This window comes from Lepus europaeus, chromosome 18 (genome assembly GCF_033115175.1).
Source record: "Lepus europaeus isolate LE1 chromosome 18, mLepTim1.pri, whole genome shotgun sequence".
NCBI classification, from domain to species: Eukaryota; Metazoa; Chordata; class Mammalia; order Lagomorpha; family Leporidae; genus Lepus; species Lepus europaeus.
The window spans coordinates 10,375,710-10,398,729 of record NC_084844.1 but is presented as its reverse complement, the minus strand read 5'-3'; the positions used below and the strand labels follow the sequence as shown (position 1 = coordinate 10,398,729).

The 23,020-nt window shown below is 40.0% G+C and overlaps 1 protein-coding gene across 1 annotated transcript in view; it reads left to right on the top strand.

The window, feature by feature from the left end:
* The window catches only part of MAP2K6 (mitogen-activated protein kinase kinase 6), a 126,071-nt gene that overhangs the window by 90,813 nt on the left and 12,238 nt on the right, over positions 1–23,020 (top strand). The window contains exons 3-10 of the mRNA XM_062216058.1: positions 5,915–5,963; positions 7,067–7,180; positions 10,339–10,458; positions 13,435–13,551; positions 14,205–14,256; positions 16,518–16,645; positions 17,847–17,924; positions 19,957–20,096. Coding sequence (XP_062072042.1) covers positions 5,915–5,963; positions 7,067–7,180; positions 10,339–10,458; positions 13,435–13,551; positions 14,205–14,256; positions 16,518–16,645; positions 17,847–17,924; positions 19,957–20,096 — 798 coding nt within the window. The remainder of the gene's footprint in view (positions 1–5,914; positions 5,964–7,066; positions 7,181–10,338; positions 10,459–13,434; positions 13,552–14,204; positions 14,257–16,517; positions 16,646–17,846; positions 17,925–19,956; positions 20,097–23,020) is intronic.

The following is a 23,020-nucleotide window of genomic DNA, read 5'->3' as shown; positions in this document are numbered from 1 at the left end:
TTTTAAATTATAACCTTTCTTAGCTCCTCTAATAATGACTCTGTCCTTTGTTCTAGGCCCTGTCTAGTGCACTTGGGCCTCATTCCTTTGTAATCATAACCTCTACTCTACCACCAATGGCTCTACTCCCAACCTGTGTGTACTGATGGTCCTCTTCCCCACTTAATGCTGTATAATTGTTCAAACCTGGTAAATGTCACTCTTGGGATCATTGGTTACTATCCTCACTCTCTTTTATGACCTTGTCTAAATATGATCAGAGTCGGCAAACTTGGAAGGCTTCCATAGCCTTGGCAACTCATGACGACAGCCTAGGATGGTTACTGGCGCCATAAACTAGAGTGTCAATTTGTTGGGTCAACAACAGGAGCCACTGTGCACTTGCTCCTCATGTGGGATCTCTGTCCTTAATGTGCTGTGCATTGTGATTTAATGCTATAACTAGTACTCAAACAGTATGTTTCACTTTGTGTTTCTATGTGGGTGCAAACTGTTGAAATCTTTATACTAAATTGATCTTCTGTATATAAAGAGAATTGAAAATGAATCTTGATGCAAATGGAAGGGGAGAGGGAGCGGGAGAGGGGAGGGTTGCGGGTGGGAGGGAAGTTATGGGGGGGGGAAGCCATTGTAATTCATAAGCTGTACACTGGAAATTTATATTCATTAAATAAAAGTTAAAAAAAAACTTTAAAAAAAACTTAAAAAAAAATTATAAGTTCAATATTCAAGACAGTTGTAGGACTATTCAGATTATCTATGTCATCATGGCTAACTTTTGATAGTATGTGCCTTTAATGGAGATGGTACATTTTTCTAAGTTGTTAAATTTATGAGAGTAAAGCTCTCTTAGTATTTCCTAATTACCCTTTCAGATGCTGCAGGATGTTGTATGATATCCTGTTTTCCTTTCCTTGGTAATTTGTGCCTTCTCTTTGGTTATCTTTGACAGTTTTGTTTGAGGTTTGTCAATTTGTCAATTTGATTGTTTTCTTTAAAAAGAACTAGCTTTCTTTTATTGTTTTTCTGTTTCTAATTTCATTGCTTTCTGTTATGTATTCTTCTTCTTGTTTTTTTTTTTTTTTTTGACAGGCAGAGTGGACAGTGAGAGAGAGAGAGAGAGAAAGGTCTTCCTTTGCCGTTGGTTCACCCTCCAATGGCCGCTGCGGCCCGCACACCGCGCTGATCTGAAGCCAGGAGCCAGGTGCTTCTCCTGGTCTCCCATGGGGTGCAGGGCCCAAGCACTTGGGCCATCCTCCACTGCACTCCCGGGCCATAGCAGAGAGCTGGCCTGGAAGAGGGGAACCGGGACAGAATCCGGTGCCCCGACCGGGACTAGAACCCGGTGTGCCGGCGCCGCAAGGCGGAGGATTAGCCTAGTGAGCTGCGGCGCCGGCCCTGTTATGTAGTCTTCTATAGACCACCCAGCTGTTTTATATTCCTTCCCTTTAAAATTTTTATTTTTTGCCTTTGACTAGTTTATGTTAATTTTCTATACTTTGTGAATTTTTGAAAGCTTCCATAATCCTTCCTTGGTATAAATCAATGAATAAAAATCTATGTAAGGATAAAAGTAGTTTCTATTTTCTCTTTTCCTCATGTGATATAATATATTTTGAATACACTTTCCTGTTTCACTCTAAGGTCAACAGCAATGCTTCATTAGACTGCCACTTTAGTTCATAGAGTCTTATTATTATTATTTTAATACTGAGGCTTCAATTTGTACTCCTAAAGAAGTAACTTCCACATTTTGTGTTTTCCTTGGCAATGTTTTGAGGTTGGTTTGATGATTCTTACTATTCATATGCTGCTTCCTTCTGCAGTGCTACACAAAAATAAATAGCCTGGGACAGAGCTCCATTCTCCCTGGCTCCATGTGTGTGGTCCCGCCGCCTGAGCTCTTCCTTCAAGTTGCCAGTGCCAATGTGTCTTTGACTCAGGTTTCTGGGCTGTCTCCTCATTTGATTGATAGTCACTAATTCTAAATCAATTCTGTGCTCCTCAATATCATGTCATTTAACCCTCCAAAGAAAATCAGGAGGCATTTTTTATTACTCTCACTTGACAAGTGAAAAAAAGAAGAACTGTGCAAAGGTCAGGTGCTTTGCTCAACGCTGTTCAGCATTGTTTAGTAGGTAGGAGTTCAGATTCTGGAGCCAAAATGCCTTGGTTTATATTTGGGATCTGAACTTCACTAGTTGAATACCTTAGGCAAGACACCTCACTGGACTAAGCCTTAGTTTTCCATTCCAAAAAAACTAGAATAAACAATGATGTGGTTGTTATGAGGATTAAATGTCATAATCCATATTAAATGTCTAGACTAGTGCCTGGTCCATTGTAACTGCTCAATGAAAGTTGGCTCCAAGTTATTATTATGGCACAGGTTCTAAGCGGAAGAGCTGGAGTATAAACTCAGGGGTCTTTGGCTCTCAGTTATATTCTCTTAGCCAAATATTAGACAAGCTGACACTGTAACCAAACAGTTCATGGTTAGTGAAGTAAGAAGTAGTATTCTTTACTTCTTTAGTTGAGTAGTCATCATGGGACAGCTATGGTTTATAATCTCATCATCTCTTCAAATAACCTTACATTATTTAATCTCATTCAATGTTCTTTCTTTGCATTAAAATAGACATAGTAATATCTTCAAGAGTTATGAAAGTTAAAGAAGTTATTTTATTTAAAAGGTTTAGCAGAATCTCCGGCACAAGTAGTTGCTTACTAAAAAACTGTTGAATACTCACTGTAGCAATAATTGGTGAATAATAATCATATAAAATTATGAAGAAATTATTATTATAGTAAACCAAATCTGGTTGTTCAATACCTTTTGTCTTCAAGGAAAGTAATTTTTGTAATATGCTTGATTTTTCCCCCCAGAGAACTAAAATATCAATAATTAACAGAGAACATCTACCCATCATATAAACCTCCTACAAAGTTTCAATGTTCCAGGCAAGCTAATATGCCCAGCCTTAGAAAGAAAGCACAGTGTGAACTAATCCAACCCCCGCTGTCAGTCTTGGCCTCATCATTTAATGTTTTTGGCAGACTGGATGAAGCCAAAGACCCAAGGATTAGGTGGATTGATCCTTTTCATTTGAAGGGGCTGGGTTGCAGGGAACAGGTTGCTTGCATTTGGATGGGAATGACGGTAAGAGGTGAAGCACTAAAACCACTCTTCATGGTCCTTCTGCCTTGTTCTCATTCCCCTTCCTAGGTGCAAACGAAGATGCAAGAGAACCGGGTTTTATTTTCAGCTCTGTTGTTGACTGTACAGCTTCAAAACATCACAAAACTGTTATGGGTTTAATTTCTTTTCATCTGGAAAATGACATTATGCCTTCTCATTAGGTCAAGGTGTAATGTAAAAATGCAAAGTTAGTACAGAGCCAGGATCAGCAAACATTTTTTTTAAACTTTTATTTAATGAATATAAATTTCCAAAGTACAGCTTATGGATTACAATGGCTCCCCCCCCCCATAACTTCCCTCCCACCGGCAACCCTCCCCTTTCCCGTTCCCTCTCCCCTTCCATTCACATCAAGATTCATTTTCAATTCTCTTTATATACAGAAGATCAGTTTAGTATATATTAAGTAAGGATTTCAACAGAGCAAACATTTTTTTTAAAAAGATTTATTTTATTTATTTGACAGAGTTACTGAGAGAGAGGTAGAGAGAGGAAGAGAGAGAGAGGTCTTCCATCCACTGGTTCACTCCCTAAATGGCTGCAACCGTCTGAGTTGAGCTGATCTGAAGCCAGAATCCAGGAGCTTCTTCTGGGTCTCCCACGTGGGTGCAGGGGCCCAAGGTTTTGGGCCATCTTCTACTGCTATCCCAGGCCACAGCAGAGAGCTGGATCAGAAGTGGAGCAGCCAGAACTAGAACTGGTGCCCATATGGATGCCAACGCTGCAGGCTGCGTCAAAGCGCTGGCCCCAAACCTTCTTTTTTTTTTTTTTTTTTTTTTTTTTTTGCACAAGGCTGGAAATCTTAGGCTACTTGGGCCACAGTGGCTTCAGCTGGATATTCTTTGTTGTGTATTATAACCATTTAAACTTGTAAAAGCCATTCTTAGCTGGACCACAGGTTGTCATTTGCCGTGCTCTCTATAGAATACAAGAATAAGACACCTATAGGAAATCTTATTCAATATTCTCATTGGATGACCAGAAAACAGAGATAACCCTGAATAATGAGTAACCTTTCTGTGGCCTCATACTTGTAAGAAGGCAGAGTATGAGTAATTACAAAGGATTTTTAGTGTTTATATTAGGCCCCTGTTTCACCTTATATTTGCTTTTATTTCAAAGTACTATTGCAAATAGTATAAATAAATTATAAAAATTGAAAAAAAAACAGCTTTGGAAACTTTTAGAAATTTGACTGTTCTGGAAAGTTTTCTGAAGGAAACTCCCTGCTCAGAAACACAAGCTGTATCACACCTTCACTGCCATTTGTGTTTATGTGTATAGATTTTATTGTTTGTTTTTATCTCGCTATCGCTCTCAGTACATGGATTTTAAGTAGGAACAGAAAAACTTTATCTTCAATATTCTATGTGTATCAAAGGAATTTTGAGATGAGGGAAGACTTGTCATTAAAATCTTAGATTCTTGTTTATATCTATGGATATTTTCCTACTTCTTCCTTATCGGTTTATTGTATGTTCAGCTTCAGCAGCAGGGATAGAATCATAATTCTTTAGTGTTGGGAAACATCGTCATTGGCAAAAGATTCTTTTCTCTCTCCTTTCTTCCTTCCTCCCTTCCATCTTCTTTGGCTATTTCTAAAGACAATTTAGGCAGGAATTATGCCTGCAGAGAGACTTGAGTTTCACCCCACTGGCTCATCCTCTGTAATGGCAACACCAGGATTCTTTAGTCTTTAGCTGCTGGTTGGTATGTTTGGTTATAGGGACAGTATGTTTCTTGGCATGCCACCTTTGTCATGATACTTTTGATACATTCAATTAAAGAAAATGCCTTTCTGGGGTCCTAATTAGGGATTAGCCAAAGCCAAACATCTTTCTTATAACTAGACTGATTCCAGCAGAGAGAGTGTTCAAGTAGTTCAAATAAATACACGAAAGGAGACTCTTCAAACCTCTGGATTCTGAGAAAACTCCTGAAGTGTGTGCACACTATGTGCAGAAGTAGTATCACTGGACGTCATTGGACAGTCTATTAAAATTGAAAGACTAATGAGTTGGAAATCAAGAGTCCCAGGTCATTGTGACCTTGGGCAAGTCCCTTCACCTCTCTGTCTCTTGTCTATCTAGGAGGGAGGAAATTAGATTTGGATTTGTAAGGTAACAGAACCGTATGCCTATTTTTCTTTTTTTAAACAATTGTGGAAAAAGTAGTGCAGTAATCGGATGCAGTGTTGTTCCCGGATGAAAGGAAAACTGGGAAGCCTACTGCTATAGCATTATTATCATAGAACTGTTTACATATAGCTCCTACCTATTGGGAAGCCTACTGCTATAGCATTATTATCATAGAACTGTTTACATATAGCTCCTACCTATTGGGAAGCCTACTGCTATAGCATTATTATCATATAACTATTTATATATAGCTCCTACCTATTGGATATTTACTATATGCCAAGCATTCTACTAAGCATTGTACCTGGAATATCTCATTTAATATTTGCTCCTATTCCATGAAGTGCTAATACACATATTAATATCCCCATTTTAAGGAAGAAAGGGACGCTCAAAGTGATCGAGTAATGAGAACTTAAATGTATTTTATTTTTACTCCCATACTAGTCACATTCTTATGCTGCTCTACCTTACTATCATGCTCTTTGTAAGGAAAAGCCTCTCCTGTTGCATATGGTTTTGGAAAGATACCTGACCAAAGATCTCAGGTTTCTTCTTTTCCCCTTTATCTTTTTAGGCCACCTCGAGATTTAGACTCCAAGGCTTGCATTTCTATTGGAAATCAGGTGAGAGAAGTCATGCTTACCATGAATACTTTTGGGCATTTTATGTGTATGCTTTCTTACTGGCCACTGAAAAAGTTACTTTTTGTAACATTTTATCAGGGGATGAACCAAAAAAGTTTGAATTTCAAAGAAAGTAGAATGTTCCCAACAGAAAGAAATGATTAATGGTTAAAATGGTGGACCAGTTACCCTGATCTAATCATTACACCCTGTATCCAGGTCTTCAAGATCATATTGTGTCCCATAAATATGTATAAGTATTATGTCAACTAAATTTTTTTTATTATTTTACAGATAGAGTTAAGCAGTGAGAGAGAGAGAGAGAAAGGTCTTCCTTCCGCTGGCCCACCCCCCAAATGGCCGCTATGGCCAGAGCTACACCGATCTGAAGCCAGGAGCCAGGTGCCTCCCCCCGGGCTCCCATGCGGGTGCAGCCACCTAAGCACTTGGGCCATTCCCCACTGCCTTCCCGGGCCACAGCAGAAAGCTGGACTGGAAGAGGAGCAGCCGGGACTAGAACCCGGTGCTCATATGGGATGCCGGTGCCGCAGGCGGAGGATTAACCTAGTCAGCCATGGCACCAGCCTCAGAATAAAAATTGTTGAAAGGATAAAAAATAACGAAAAATCTAGAAAGTGAAGGGTGGTAGTATGTGGACCTTCTGTTCTGTTTAATGGTGAACTGAAATCAGGCTATGTGGTTCTGATCGGAGGACCTGGAGGGTAGATGATGCTCTTGGAAGGGCATTTCTCAAAGGCCATAGATCTATTTTCTATCAGTCAGTTGTGAAAGATAAACGTATTTAAAAGAGAATGGTTAAGGAACTGCAGTGTAGATGGCTTCAAATGAGCTGTTCAGAAGCTGGGTTGGGTGGAGTTGAGTCTCTGTGTTGCCTGTGACAGGCAGGTGGCCTCCTGTGGAGTCTTCACATCTCCTGGCACTTCATGTAACTCCGTGTTTGAAGCAGCTGCTTTGACGTGCCAGAAAAGCTTCTAACCCAGAAACAACCCTTAGGACACTGTGAGAAACCGTAGTAGACTACTGTCTGTGTCTACTTTGTGTATCTCTTTCCTATTGGGTTATTATTTTTTTTTCTCTTGCAGAACTTTGAGGTTAAGGCAGATGACCTGGAACCTATAATGGAACTGGGACGAGGTGCGTACGGGGTGGTGGAGAAGATGCGGCACGTGCCCAGCGGGCAGATCATGGCGGTGAAGGTAGAGTTGACATTTCCCCAAATGTTTTTTATCTGTGATGTATACATTTGTCCATCTCAACTGTGAACCAGCCCTTTGCATAGAAGCAAAACAATCTTTGATAGGGTGAAGCGGAAAAGATTAGAGCAGACGTGTGGCCTACCCATGAGATGCCTTCTCCCCACATCAGAGAACTTGGGTTTGATTACTGGCTCTGGATCCTGAATATGTCTTCCTGCCAGTGCAGAGCCTGGAACGCAGCAGTGATGGCTCAAGTAATTGAATTTTTTCCACCCATGTTTTAGGCCTGGATTGTGATCTCAGTTCCCTGCTTAAGCCCCAGCCATTGTAGGCATTTGGGGACTGAACCAGTGGATGGGATTCTCTCTCTCTCTCTCTCTCTCTCTCTCTCCCTGTCTCTGTGATAAAATAAATAAAATTTAAAAGAAAGAAAGAAAATGTTATTCCAGAGAACAGTATTTCCCTATAAGTTATAGAAAATGGTTACTTGCTTTGAGTTATTTCTTTTTTATTTTTTTATTTATTTCTTTTTTTTTTTTGACAGGCAGGGTGGACAGTGAGAGAGAGAGACAGAGAGAAAGGTCTTCCTTTTTTGCCGTTGGTTCACCCTCCAATGGCTGCTGCGGCCGGTGCATCGTGCTGATCCGAAGCCAGGAGCCAGGTGCTTCTCCTGGTCTCCCATGCGGGTGCAGGGCCCAAGCACTTGGGCCATCCTCCACTGCCTTCCCGGGCCATAGCAGAGAGCTGGCCTGGAAGAGGGGCAACCAGGATAGAATCCAGCGCCCCGACTGGGACTAGATCCTGGTGTGCCGGCGCCGCAAGGCGGAGGATTAGCCTGTTGAGCCACGGCGCCAGCCTGAGTTATTTTTACTTTGTATATTTTTTAAAACTAGGTCTCCCTCCTTTCTCTCTCTCTCTCTCTCTCTCTCTCTCTATCTCTCTCACTGTCTAACTCTGCCTGTCAAAAAACAAACAAACAAACAAAAAACTAGGTCTCCTTTACCTCTCCTTCTACTGTTAAAATGATTTTTTTTACACAACCACCATATCATCATCGTATGTAAAAAATTACTACTTCCTTAACCTCATGTAATACTTGGTACAAATTAAAATTTCCATGATCAATTTGAAGTGTTTTTATTTTTTGACCTGTTGGTTTTTCAAATCTGCATCCAAACAAAAGTTCACTGTTGCACTTGGTTATTTTGTATTATGAATGTCTTTCCTGCATTCTGTTGCTTTTAAAGAATTTTTCTTGAAAATCAAGAAGCCAGAATTGAGAGTGCAGAGTATCTCCATTTGTGGAAGAAGGGAGGAAAAATCCTTCTGGAGTAAATCTGCATTATTTGTGAACTATGGAGACATTTGGAATCATCCTGGGAGGATCTTAGAAAAGATCACTATCTCTAGATGAGCGGATAGATTTGAGTCATTGTTGGGAATGGCCTAGTGACTCAGATCTCTTGGCTCCTGGAGAATGGAGATTTCTTCCCCTTATCTTGTGGATTTTCTAGTCTGTTCATCTACTGACCCTTTGCTAAGTATGCAAAAAATGTGAAGACAAATTGGTATGATCTCTTTCCTGTCACTTAACAACATAATCATATTTCTGAAAGTCTCTGGTGGTGAGACAAGTTTTTCTTCTCTCAGAAGCACTGGAATAGGCACCAACAGCTTTTCTGCTTCTGATTGATTGCATCTTTTCCCTATAGCTGTACTAATTTTCTTACCGGAGCTCTTAATTCCAGATACAGTCAGCCCTCTCCATCCATGGGCTTTTTATCTATGTATTCAACCAACTGTGTACTGAAAATATCTGGGGGGAAAATTGTCAGTATTAAATGTGAATAGACTTCTTTCTTGATATTTCCCCCTAAACTATACAACAAAAATTTGTGTAGCATTTACATTGTATTAGGTATTATAAGTCATCTAGAGATGATTTAATGTATAGGGGAGGATGTGATATGGAATATGCAAATACTATGTCATGTTATATGAGGAACTTCAATGTCCATGGATTTTGATATCTGGTGGAGGGTGTGGTTGCCTGTAAGCAAGCTCTCAGGGATACCAAGGGACAGCTACTGTGGCTACTGTGATTTTACAGGTTCCCAAAGTTGGGCTCTGGGATATTTTTCACATTAACCCAAAAATAAACAGCAAAATAATTATGGTCTCTATACATTCAATAGACAGAATACAGTAAACCAAATCAGTTTGGTAGCCTGGAATATATTCCCAAACATTTTTTTTTTTTTAAGATTTTTATATATTCCTTTGAGAGGTAGAGTTACATATAGTGAGAGGGAGAGAGAGAAAGGTCTTCCATCCACTGGTTCACTCCGCAAATGGCTGCTACAGCCAAAGTTAAGCCGATCTGGAGCCAGGAGCCAGGAGCTTCCTCTGGGTCTCCCACGTGGGTGCAAGGGCCCAAGCACTTGAGCCATCCTCTACTGCTTTCCTAGGCCACAGCAGAGAGCTGGATCAGAAGTGAAACAGCTGGGACTAGAACTGGTGCCCATATGGGATGCTGGCACTGTAGGCGGATGATTAACCTACTGCACCACAGCACCAGCCCCCAAACATTTTTTCTAATCTCCAAACATGCTATCAATTTTTTTCTTAGTAAGAACTGTTCAGGAAATCAAATAAATAACAGTCTTTATTATTTTTTTCTCATTAAAACTATTCACTTGAGAAGCAGAGAGAGCTACAGAGAGTACTTCCCTCTGCTGTTTCACTTTCCAAATGCCCACAATGACTAAGGGTTGGCCGGTGCTGGATCCCGGAGCTTGCAACTCAACTCAGGTCTCCCATGTATGTGGCAGGGACACAATTACTTGAGCCATTACCACTAATTCCTAGAGTCCACATTAATAGGAAGCTGCATCAGAAGTTGGTATCAGACTCAGGTACTTTGATCTAGAATGATGGTGTTTTAACTGGCGTCTAAACCACAAGAGTAAATGTCTTCCTCTTTCCTTATTTTTCCTTTTTTTACGAATAGCTGATTGCTTAGAGTTGATATTCAAAGTGCTAGGAGTTGTGTTGTGATGTTTTGTACTGTTCTTACGATGGAACTCCTTAAGGTCCCCGTTTTATTAAGTGACATCCTCACAGTAGTAACCATAAATTTTCCATGCATTCCCATTCAGCGGATCCGGGCCACAGTAAATAGCCAGGAGCAGAAAAGGCTATTGATGGATTTGGATATTTCCATGAGGACAGTGGACTGTCCCTTTACTGTCACCTTTTATGGCGCCCTCTTCCGGGAGGTAGGTGATCCTTCAATTCAAAGTCCAGAGAGACTAACCACTTACAAAGAAGCTTCTCTGGACACACGAGTCCCATACACATCATGGTACACTTATCAGTCTTGACTTGTTTGGAGGATTTTCCACTTGTGCCCTGGTGTTAGTTTGGCTTGAAATTATGGGATTTCCAAGCATCCTTAGCCCTTTTAAAGATATTGAGGCTCTCTTCTGTTTTCTGCTTTGGTTTGTTGATTTTGGTAGAACTGCCTAAGTCAATAGATTGACTTGCATTGATTTCTTTTCTTCTGTGCTTTTAAATAATATTTTTAATTTTAGTTTTTAGCATATTCATTGTGATTTGTAGATGAGAACATAAGATATTCTCTTCCTTCCTCCTCCCACCTTTCCTCCCCTTCTCTGCCTCCCACCCTCCTTCTTTCTCCCTTTCTGTATTTTTTTTTTTTTAGTTTTTGACATAACATATTTTAAATTTACATTAGAGTAAAAAGGCTTAACACTTCACTGAAAAAGAAGTTTAACAAGCAAAAGGACCCTAGTTTTGTGTGCATATAGGCAACAGCTGTGTACAATAATTGAATAGAAAAATGACCATTTTACCCATATACAGTAAATTTTAAAGTAATCACAGGGGCCAGTGCTATGGTGTAGCAGGTAAATCTGCCACCTGCAGTGCTGGCATCCCGCATGGATGCTGGTTCGAGTCCTTGCTGCTCCACTTCCAATCCAGCTCTCTGCTAAGGACTGGGAAAGCAGTACAAGATGGCCCAAGTCCTTGGGCCCCTGCACCCATATGGGAGACCCAGAAGAAGCTCCTGGCTCCTGGCTTTGGATCAGTCCAGGTCCAGTTGTTGAGGTTATTTGGGGAGTGAACCAGCAGATGGAAGATTCTCTCTCTCTCTCTCTCTCTCTCTCTGCCTCTGTTTCTCTGCAACTCTGCCTTTCAAATAAATAAATAAAGCTTTAAAAATAAATAATCACAAATCACTAAAACTATAGTAGTATAACATTCTTAACTATTTGTTTCACAAAGATATAAAACACAGTTTCACAAAACTATATCTGCAGCAGTACTGATACACACATTTTTCTGCCTTCCTTCCTTCCCCATCCCTCCCTCTCTTCTGCCCTCCTCCTCACTCCCTTCCTTCTTTTCCTTTCTTGTTTGTTTTTTCAATTTTACTCCCACATGTAAGGGAGAACATGTATTTTTCTTTCTGAGTCCAGTTTATTTCACTCATCATGTTATCCTCCAGTTGTATCCATTTTGCTGCAGATGGTAGTTTCATTCTTTTTATGGCTGAATAATATTCCATCAGATATACATACCACACTTTATTTATCCATTCGTTTTAGGACTGACACCTTGGTCGGTTCCAAATTTTGGCTGTTGTGATCAGTGCTGCTATAAATGTGGTGGTGCAGTATCTCTTTGATACACTGTGTTCAAGTCTTTCAGTATATACCCTGTAGTGGCATATGCCACTAGTTTTTTAAAGAAATCTCCACACTGTTTTCCACAGTGACTGCACTAATTTATATTTTCATCAACAGTGTTAAAGTGTTCCCCTTTGTCTACATCCTTGCCAGCATCTGTCACTCCCTGTTTTGGATTTTAGCTATTCTGACAGAGGTGAGGTGATATATCATTGTGGTTCTGATTTGCATTTCCCTGATGGCTAGTGATGTTGAGTATTTTTTCATATATTTGTTGTGAATTTGTGTTGCTTAATTGAGAACTGTTAATGAAATCCTTTTTCTGTTTCTCAACTGGATTGATTTTTTTGTTAAATTTTTTAAGTTGTTGAATATTCAGGATATTAATCTTTGTCATACGGTTTGCAAATATTTTTTCCCATTCTCTTGGTCCTCTTTTCACTCTATTGATTATTTTCTTTGCTGTGCAAAATATTCTGAGTTTTAAGTAGTCCCATTTGTTTAGTTTTGCTTTTATTGCCTGTGCTTTGGAGGTCTTGTCCAAGAAGTTGGCCCCTACATCAATGTCAAGGAGTGTTTTCCCTACATTTTTTTCCATCAACTTCAGAGTCTCAGGACTTATTTTATGTCTTTGATCCATGTTCAGTTGATTTTTGTATATGGTGAGAGGTTTGGATCTAATTTTATTCTTCTACACATATACATACAGTTTTGCTAGCACCATTTGTTGAAGAGATTATCCTTATACTGCCATATGATCTGAGTACTTTTGTCAAAAATCAGTTGGCTGTATGTATGTGGATTAATTTCTGGGCTCTCTGTTCTATTCAGTTGATCTGTATATCAGTTTTTATGCCAGCATCAAGCTTTTTTAATTATGATAGCTTTGTAGAATGCTTCAAAATCAGGTATTGTGATACCCCAAGCTTGATTTTTCTTGTTCAGGATTGCTTCAGCTATTTGAGATCTTTTGTAATTCCATATGAATTTTAAGATGTTTTTTCTAACTCTGTTATGCATGCCATTGGTATTTTGATAGGAATTGCATTGAATCTGTAGATTGCTTTATCCTTTGGCCAAATATAAGCTTATGAACCCCTTGGATTTCCTTTTATCTTTTTCTTCTACCTCCGTTTTTCACTGCTGTTACATGAAGTATGAAGCATTACCTAGTCTTAAAATCAGACTTTTGACCAAGTGTGAGAAATCAGAGATCGATAGGTATGTGGACATCCTCCTGGATGGCAGTGATGGTAAAGGCTTGGGTTTCTAGGATTCTGTTGCTTATGGTTGTTAGAAATTAGGTTCTAGTTTCTGTGAAAGAGTGAGAGACCACAACACATTCCACTTGGCTGTCTACTGGGTTGCTCTTTGGAGGTAATCTTGCTTATTTAGAAATTCCTTTGAGATCCTGAAGGGAAGATGTACATTTCCTCCCAAAACTCAAGCAAACAATGGTCAGTTCTTGAGGACGGGTGTTAACTGTTTCTTGTCTTCCCCTTTTCCATTCTCTTTAACATCCATGAACTTATTGATCTTTAGGGTGATGTCTGGATCTGCATGGAGCTCATGGATACATCACTAGATAAATTCTACAAACAAGTCATTGATAAAGGCCAAACAATTCCAGAGGACATCTTAGGGAAAATAGCTGTTTCTGTGAGTACACCGTGAGCAAGCATGAGGAGAATGTGAGCAGTCTAGGCCATGTATGTCTATGTATGTTCAGTATGAAGAAACACTGCCTGGACAGTAGCTACCATCCAGCGTGTGCCTGTTGAATGCATGAGTTCATTGGTAGATGGATAAATATTTTTTTTTTCTTTCTGAGCACCACATAGCAATGTTCCCACTGACTGAGTTTTGTCATTTCCAGGTTAAATGATTGTAAACAGTGCATTCATCTGCTATGATTGCATTCCCATGTTTTCAATTTTTATTTGTAGAGTTTTGAATGTTTTCTTAAGACTAATAGGCATAGAAGAAAACAGAAGAAATAGAAATAAGAGGAATGACTGCAACATTAATGGTTATTAAGGCTCAGGAGAGTGAAGAAGAAAAACAGTTCTTGAGGACAAATGAAAACAAGTTAGACAGTGTGGGGCATCTTCTCTGCTGTAGATACAGTCCTCTCTTGTGGATGGAGTCCAATTTGTGTAACTCCCTGTGTATTTTTCTGGATAGGACAGCACTATTTAAGAAAATACCTCACCCTGTCTCCTTAAGCCAGGGATAATAAACCTGGATATACTTGTCATTCAATTCCTTTCCAGTGATAGGGTAAATAAATCTATCTTGTATTTCTCTTGCAGATTGTAAAAGCATTAGAACATTTACACAGTAAGCTCTCTGTCATCCATCGAGGTAAGAACCATGGAGCTTCCTGGGCTGTTCCTCTTATAAAGTTTATTTCTTTTACCTGGAGTCCCTCCATCCCTCCCCAAGGATGGCTGTGGAGTTGAGTCAGGCAGTAGAACTAAGTGCTTCCTTTGAGAACTGGATAGCCAATCAAATAAGAAGCTTTTTTTTCTTTATCTTGGATGGAAGCTAAGGAAGACATGGACATTAAAGTCTACCTAAGCTGAATATAAAGTACCTGTTACTAAGCAGTGCTTTGGGATTACATCATTCAGAATTTTGGAAAATAGATAAAAATCCATCTTATATTGACCATCACATGGGGGCTTGTTAGGAAAGCATAATCACCAAATGAATCAGAATTCTGCATTTTAACAAGGCCCCCAGCTGACTCTTGTGCACAAAAAAATGTGTGAAAGTCTCTGGTATAAAGTAGAACCATTTCAGACAGCCAGAAGGCAGAATGCAATGATTTTACACTTCCTTCTCTCCTGCCTTCATTTTCTTCCTTGTGGCTCTTTTGATAGAGAACTAAACGAAAGACACAAAAAAAAACATGGGAAAAACATAAACCACCTTACAAATATGACAACATCAGATATGCAAGTATAGGTAGAATGGAAAACAGGAACTGTTCGTCTTTGGGAGACAATAACCAGGGAAATCTTTGTAAAGATGCATCTGGCTAGGTCTTTTGAGAAAATTCATGGAAAGTAATTTCATCTAATAAAACTTTGTGGTTTGGGTAGTTCTTAAACTCTCTGAGGCTGTAAATAATGTAAAGTGCCTTGCAAAGTATGCCTATTATTATTGTTTTTATTATTAGTAATTGTTGTCTTTAAAAATTGGAAAAATAGGAAGAAGAGAAGAAAGCAGGGAGGAATACATATTGGAGAAAGAATATGGACTGCCCACAAATGTGAAACTGATTTTAAGGGTTTATTTTTAAATTATGAAATACTAATTCCTATTGGAGAATGTATATATGATATATAAAATAATAAAATGAATTATATATATATATGTTCTTCAATTTCAGGAAAAAAATTATGAAAGATAACTTTTAAGGCTTTTAGAGTAACTATCTCCTTCTGATTCCATGTTCCTTATAAAGCATGTCATAAATGGAAAAAATAACTCTATTTTCTAATTTCATTACCCAGATATAACAATAATTCATTTTTTGAGCATGTGAATAGGTAGGTTATTTCTTTCAAGTCCACAGAGCTCACTTAAAATCCACCTAGTAATGCCCTTGCTCCCATGATCTGCTCCATATTTCTGGAATGCTGGGTTTATTGTGTGTTACGCTATGGTGACACCTGAAACGTCTCTTGCAGAACTGGTTGTTTTGATCCTCGTTAGTGTATCATCATTGTATAAAATCTACCTTTTCATTCCTTCTTCTACTACTCCTTCAGTATATGTGAAGGTACTTAAAAAATTCATGCAACTAAAATACACAATTATTTTGGTACAGAATTTTTAATGCATATGTAGATTTTTCATAACACATTTTCCACAAACTTTTGAAGAACTCTTTTATGCATAGATTTCATCTTTTTTTGTACCAAAATAAACTTATCCTCTAATTTCATTTTCCGGAAACTTTTCAAAGTATCCTGTGTGCAGCAGATTATTTTGAACTGAGCATTTGGTACAGCAATAGTTTTTTTTTTTTGTAGATAACTTTTTTTTTTAACTTTTATTTAATGAATATAAATTTCCAAAGTACAGCTTATGGATTACAATGGCTCCCCCCCCCCCACAACTTCCCTCCCACCCGCAACCCTCCCCTTTCCAGCTCCCTCTCCCCTTCCATTCACATCAAGATTCATTTTCAATTCTCTTTATATACAGAAGATCAGTTCAGTATATATTAAGTAAAGATTTCAACAGTTTGCCCTCACATAGCAACACAAAGTGAAAAAATACTGTTGGAGTACTAGTTATAGCATTAAATAAAAAAATAAGTTCATGGTACATATATGGGGCCAATGAAGGTGAAAAGCTGAGTAGAGGAAACCATTTTTTTCCCTGATTTTTAATTGCAATCCTTCAAGAAAACTACTAAACATGAAATGGAAAATCAAGTTGAAAGCAGTAAGTAGTGTTTAAGTATGTGTCCAGGTTGACAGTTACTTTTGTCTTGGGCAACTTAGGGCAAAGAAGGTGAAGGGCAAGTAGAGATTTCAGGCCACCTGCTGGCAGAGAGATGAACTTCCAAGCAGGCTGGAATCATGGATTCTGGTTGTTCTTATTTTCAGACGTCAAGCCTTCTAATGTGCTGATTAATACCCTGGGCCAAGTGAAGATGTGTGACTTTGGAATCAGTGGCTACCTGGTGGATTCAGTTGCTAAAACAATCGATGCAGGTTGCAAACCATACATGGCCGTAAGTATAGCAGCTGGGGATGGTGTCAGAATGAGTGTGCTGGCAAAACTTCCTAGCACTTTCCAGGAAGTACGAAATTGGTGATAGCCTCTGAGAAAAAATGGAAATGTACCTGAGGACTCAAGAAACATTCTGCATCTTCTTTATTCTTAAAGATTTCCGGTCTGAAATCCTTAGTCACTGGCTTCATGCATTGTCTTAGTCCCTTTGGTCACATTTAACAAAATACGAGTAAACTCAGGGGTGATAAGCAACAGAAATGTATTTCTCACCATTTTGGAGGCTGGGAAGTCTACAATCAGAGTGCTTTCAGATTCAGGGTCCATTTTTGTCTGGTTCACAGATGGTGCCTTCTAGCTGTGCCCTCACATGCTGGTGGAGACAAGGGGTTCACTACAGAGTCTCTTCTCTCAGGGCACTGCTGAAGCTGGTGCTGAAGCCTAATTACTACACAAAGGCTCTGCCCCCTAATTCCTGCACATTGGGATGACTTTCAACATTTTGGGGGGGACACAAACATTCAGACTTACAGTGTTCGAAATTTGTTTTCCTAAAAATCAAAGCAATACACTCTTTGGAAAAACTAACAAGTAATACATACAACCCATAGAATTTCCACAGTGACTTGTAGGTGAATGTCACCTTGTTTGTTGAGGACAGGATAGCAAGTAGAATTTAAATTACTCAAAAGAAGACCATTTCATCGTGAGAGAACCTCACAAATGTGTACATTCATTGCCATTAGCAGAGACCTTGGGATCTTCGTTAACTGAGGGAGTATCCTGGTTGGAAATGGACTTGTGTTTGGGATTGAAAAGCTTCCCATTTGTCTTTAGATGAAAGCTTCCTGGGTATGTTCTCACCAGACAGAGCTCAGTCACTCTTGGTGATTCTTATTACTGTTGGTATTTTTAACAAGAGTAGATCTAGCTGGACAAAGGAGTTTTATGACATATAACCTGTTTCTTCTTAGGGCAAAATTAAAATTTATTGTCTCTGAGGAAAGACTAACATATCTGGAAAACCCTATGGAGATATGGTTATTTGTTATATTTATAAAGTCTTCCTGACCTGAATCCTGTTAGCAGCTTAAAACAGCTCACTTGGCAGTGGTGCTAACCCCCATCCCAAAGACTTTATTGAGCTAAAAATGTCATCGCAGTTATCTTTCCAGTTTCTCACTTGTCTCTCTCCTTTCCAGCCTGAAAGAATAAACCCAGAGCTCAACCAGAAGGGATACAGTGTGAAGTCTGACATTTGGAGTCTGGGCATCACCATGGTAGTGTATGATAATCAACATGGACTTGAGGTTCTGGGAATGAAGCTGCAATGGGTGGGCTTTGGTACCAAGCTGCAATATCCTAAATGCTAGCCTTCTTCATTCATTTCTGCCTGCACTGGCAGGGGATTTTGAGAGATAATTATTTACAGTGTTGTGAAGTAGAAGTACTGAACTGGTATTGGGCAAACCAAATTTTCTCTTTATTCTACCTCTTAATAGTTGTATACCCTTGAGTAAATGGTGTAGTTACATAGTCTTTCTGTCCTCAACTGGCAAGTGAGAGTATTTGACTAGACGCTACCTAGGGTTTAAAATTTAAATTGTTCTAGTTAAGGCAAGAAGTTGAAGCTACAGAGAGTCCCAAAGAGCTTTGTTGTCCAAGACATGGACTCTGCTTCCCAGGACATTTTTATTTTATATGTCTTGACTATTGAACAGGTCAGGGATATTCTAAAGACTTGGTAACAAATTGCTCAATGTTCTTTGGCATGGCCCTACATTTATACAAAGAGTGTGTTATTTAGAACTTTGGTGATCATAAATTTTCAGTGTATCACTAAAGTCTAGAATTATCCACAATGGTCCTGGCTCCTTTCCAGGCACAGCAGCTGAGTAAATCCTGTGAGTTATTTCACATCTATGCCCAGAAAACACGTGATCTCAGCACAGCAAAGTCGTCTTTAATCAAGTCCAAAAACACATCAGTCATTTGGTACTAGATTACTTTTTTCCTCCCTTTTTCACCAACCGACCTGCAGGTGGCAGCAGATGTCCAGCTCTGTCTAGGTCTTCAGATGTGAATTATTTTTCAGACCAAACATTTGAAAGCCTGGTTGCGTTAGGTTGTCTTAGAATGTTTGTGAAGCATCACAGTTGATTTTAGCGAACAGCTTAGTTTCTGATGTTTATTTTTAAAGTTTCTTTTTGTTTGTTTGAAAGGGAGAGAGAGAAAGAGAGAGAGAGAGAGAAAGAGAGAGAGAGAGAGAGAGAGAGAATCAAATGCTTGCAATAGCCAGGGCTGGGTCAGGCAGAAGCCAGGAGCCAGGACTTCCATCCAGGTCTCCTGTGTGGGTGGCAGGGACCCAAGTGCTTGAGCTTTCACCTGCTGCCTCCCAGGGGGGCATGTTAACAGGAAGCTGGACTGGAAGTACAGGAGGGACTTGATCCCAGGCGCTCCTTAATCCACTATGCCACAAAACCTACCCAACTTTAGGTGAGTTTACATGGCTTTCTGTAGTTAGATATTATTTTAAAATCACTAACTCTAGGGGCTGGTGCTGTGGTGCAGTGGGTTAAAGCCCTGGCCTAGCTCTCTACTATGGCCCGGGAGTGCAGTGGAGGATGGCTCAAGTGCTTGGGCCCTGCACCCCATGGGAGACCAGGATGAGCACCTGCTCCTGCCTTCGGATCAGCGCGGTGCACCAGCTGCAGCACGCCGGCTGTGGCGGCCATTGGAGGGTGAACCAACGGCAAAAGGAAGACCTTTCTCTCTGTCTCTCTCTCTCACTGTCCACTCTGCCTGTCAAAAAAAAAAAAAAAAAAAAAAAAAAAAAAAAAAGCCCTGGCCTGAAGTGCCGGCATCCCATATGGGTGCCAGTTCAAGCCCCGACAGCTCCTCTTCCCATCCAGCTCTCTGCTATGGCCTGGGAGAGCAGTTGAGGGTGGCCCAAATGCTTGGGCCCCTGCACCCACGTGGGAGACCTGGAGGAGGCTCCTGGCTCCTGGCTTCAGATCAGCACAGCTCCAACTGTTGCGGCCAATTGGGGAGTGAACCACCAAATGGAAGACCTCTCTCTCTCTCTGCCTCTCCTCTCTCTGTGTAACTCTGACTTTCAAATAAATAAATTTAAAAAATCACTAACTCTAGGAATTTGGGGAAAATTGATCAATAACAGTTTGTTTATTTTTTACCAACTTAAACTTGAACTTCAGGGAGATTTGTATTTCCCTCTAGCTTTCCTGGAATGAAACCTGCTGATTCTCTAAAGTAGCCCACTTTAAACAGTTGTCTCCTTGTTTCCTCTCCTAGATTGAGTTGGCCATCCTCCGGTTTCCCTATGATTCTTGGGGCACTCCCTTCCAGCAACTCAAACAGGTGGTAGAGGAGCCATCGCCACAACTCCCAGCAGACAAGTTCTCTGCAGAATTTGTTGACTTTACCTCACAGTGGTAAGAGAGCCTCATATCCAACTGTCAGTGCTGAAAGAGATTCCTCTACCAGGTTTAGTACATTCCACATACATTCATTCCAATAGCATTTATGGAGATAAATTTATGCAATACACCCTCTATGCTGGAGAGACAAAGATGACCCTATCACAATCCTTGCCCTCATTGAGCTCAAAGTCTTGTAGGGAAGTCTCCATAATTGATAATTACACGACAATATTGCAAGCCCAGTTATAGAGATCTGCATATGGCACTGGGGGACTCAGAAGAAAGGCATCGTGACAGATTCTTCTAGAGGAGATAAATTCTGAGCTGAAACCATTAAAGTTATTTTCCAAGCAAAAGGGAAGTAGGAGATGAAGGTATTCAAGATGGAGCAAATATCATGCACAGTGTCACAAAAGCAAGAAACTCCTTTCTGAGAGTTGTAAGCACATTGATATTGACAATATTACATAAATAAAAAGATGGTGGAAACCTCTAGAAGCTAGGGATAGGCAGCAGCTTCAAAGAATCACTTTAAGTGTGAAGATAGTGAATACTTTGAGAAAGTCACTTAGGTACACAGAAGTGTTATGGAATCTTGGCTCCTACAGAGCACTTGCCAACTGTGTATTCACTGCTCCATGAGGATATAATGGGCGGTGTTGAGGGTCTGGTGGAGGCAGATTAGAGAGAGTTAGAGTGGAAAAAACCAACTCTTTGTTTCCATAGAAATTGCCTTTGCTATCAAAGTAAAGTAAGAGAGAGGATTGTGTTGTTCAGACAATGGAGTGCTTTCCATCTGCATTGCAGCCTGCAGCCTGGAGGCCCAGCCTAACTTCATAGTCATTACCATTGCCAGTACTATGCAAAGATGGTGGCCAAAAATGCCCCAAATGAGCCAAGTGAGTTTATCTGGGTGTCCTGTTAAAGCAGATGAGAATTGGGATGAAGAGCTGTCAGAGCTGGAGGCAAGCCCAGCTATGACCATTAGAGAGGAGCAATTCTGACCACTCGAGGCTTCGGGAGGGCCCCAAGCTCTGAAGGTTCTGAGCTCTGAGCTCTGAAGTTGGGATTCAGAAGAGACTGGAGCAACCCCTTCCTCATGGTGTTGACCTCTATGCCCTTTGGAAGAACTGTTTTGAATAGAGCTTCACTGGAAACATAATGATTCAAGGAACTGTCTGTTATTTTGTAGAACTGAGGTCTCTTGGACAGTGTTAGTTCTAGGTCCCTTCTCATCCCTGACACTTTCCTAATGGTATATACGGCTTGTCTGTAGTTGCTTGATTTTGGCTTTGTGTTTGGCTGAATGGGTGTTGAGGAGCTGGGACACTAAGCTCTAATACACTGTTGCTTGCAGCCTGTGAAATATGCATCCTCTGGGCTCCTGGGCGTGTCCTTCAGTCTGTTTTTTCTGAGTGAATGTACATCTGCCAGGTTGGAATGGGATCTGGATTCAAGAACTTGGTTTTTGTTGTTGTTTTGTTTCATTGTTTGGCCTTATCCACAAACGTTTAAAGGTCACATAGGAAAAGGCATGAGTCATCTTGGATAGTTCAGATCAAGAATTCTCAAGAGAGCTGGTAATGGGAAAGGATCTTATCTAGTGAAGCCTCTTCAACATGTGCTCCCTATCTTTCTCCCAAATGTCCCCTTCTTCTAGCATTCTTTGTTTATCAAGAAATTTCAGGAAGAATGAGGCTAGTGTGAAAAATTTAAGAAATCTGAATGTGTTATTTGAATCACTGGTTTAATCCAATGATTCTCAATTCCCCTCCTTTCTAAAACTCCAGGGAGCTTTCAAAACTACTATCCTGTGGCCACACCCTCAGAGACTCTGATTTAATTGGTCTGGGGAGGGGCCAGAATATCAGCATTTTGTGACTGCTCCTCCAGCATTCTAATGTATCTAGGAAAACCATAGCTTTGGCTGTGAAATAAGATCTGTGCACCTGCTATCAACTGCTTGCTGCTCAAAATGTTTCTTATCTTCTGCAATTTGTTAAAAAAAATTCAATTATTTTTCTTTCACCAAAATTATTTTCAAAATGAAAGCCTGAGAGAGAAATGTTTTCCAGTGTTAATGTATACACACACATGTAGACATTCCAGTTACCAGTATTATTTTATATGGTGACCACAGTGTGCCCCCATCCCTCCATAACACCTGTCGTGTCAAACATGGCCACCTCTCCCAGGTCTCCCTCTCATTTTCGTCCTCTCTCAGCTTTAGTCTCAGTTACCATAGTTCATTAATTTAGCAGTCTTAAGCTGTGGACATGATCCAGCTTTCCTGGGACTCTTACTTCTGTTAATACTGTTAACTCTGTGTCAGATGTGAATTTATTTCACTCATGGGGCTTATTAAAAACAATTGTAATAGAAATGGAAGCAAAACTTGAATCACTTCAACTTAGAAGTTGTCAAAGACTAAATTTTTCTTCTTCAATCTCAGTATTATAGCTCTGGTCAAATCTGACATTTAAGATCAATTTTGTAAAGGAGTATGTCTTTTTTTGTTGTTGTTGTTATTGGAATTGGGAAGCAGAAGGGAGCATTAATTCTGAAGTTTATGAGCATTCTTACTTACCCTCAATTAAACTTTATGAACATACAAGGACCCCTATTTTAGATCCCAGAATAATCCTTTTTTTTGAGATTTATTTATTTAATTGAAATGCAGAGAGTGAGACAGACAGACAGGCAGACATAGAGATCTTCTTTCCACTGATTCACTCACCAAATGGCTGCAGTGGCTGGAGCTAGGCTGGTCCAAAGCCAAGAGCCAGGAACTTCCCACAGGTCTCTCACATGGAAGCAGGGGCCTAAGCACTTGGACCATCTTCTGCTGCTTTTCTCAGGCCATTGGCAGCTGGATTGGAGGTGGAACAGCCAGGACATGAACTGGTGTCCATAAGGGATGTCAGCCCTTCAGGCAG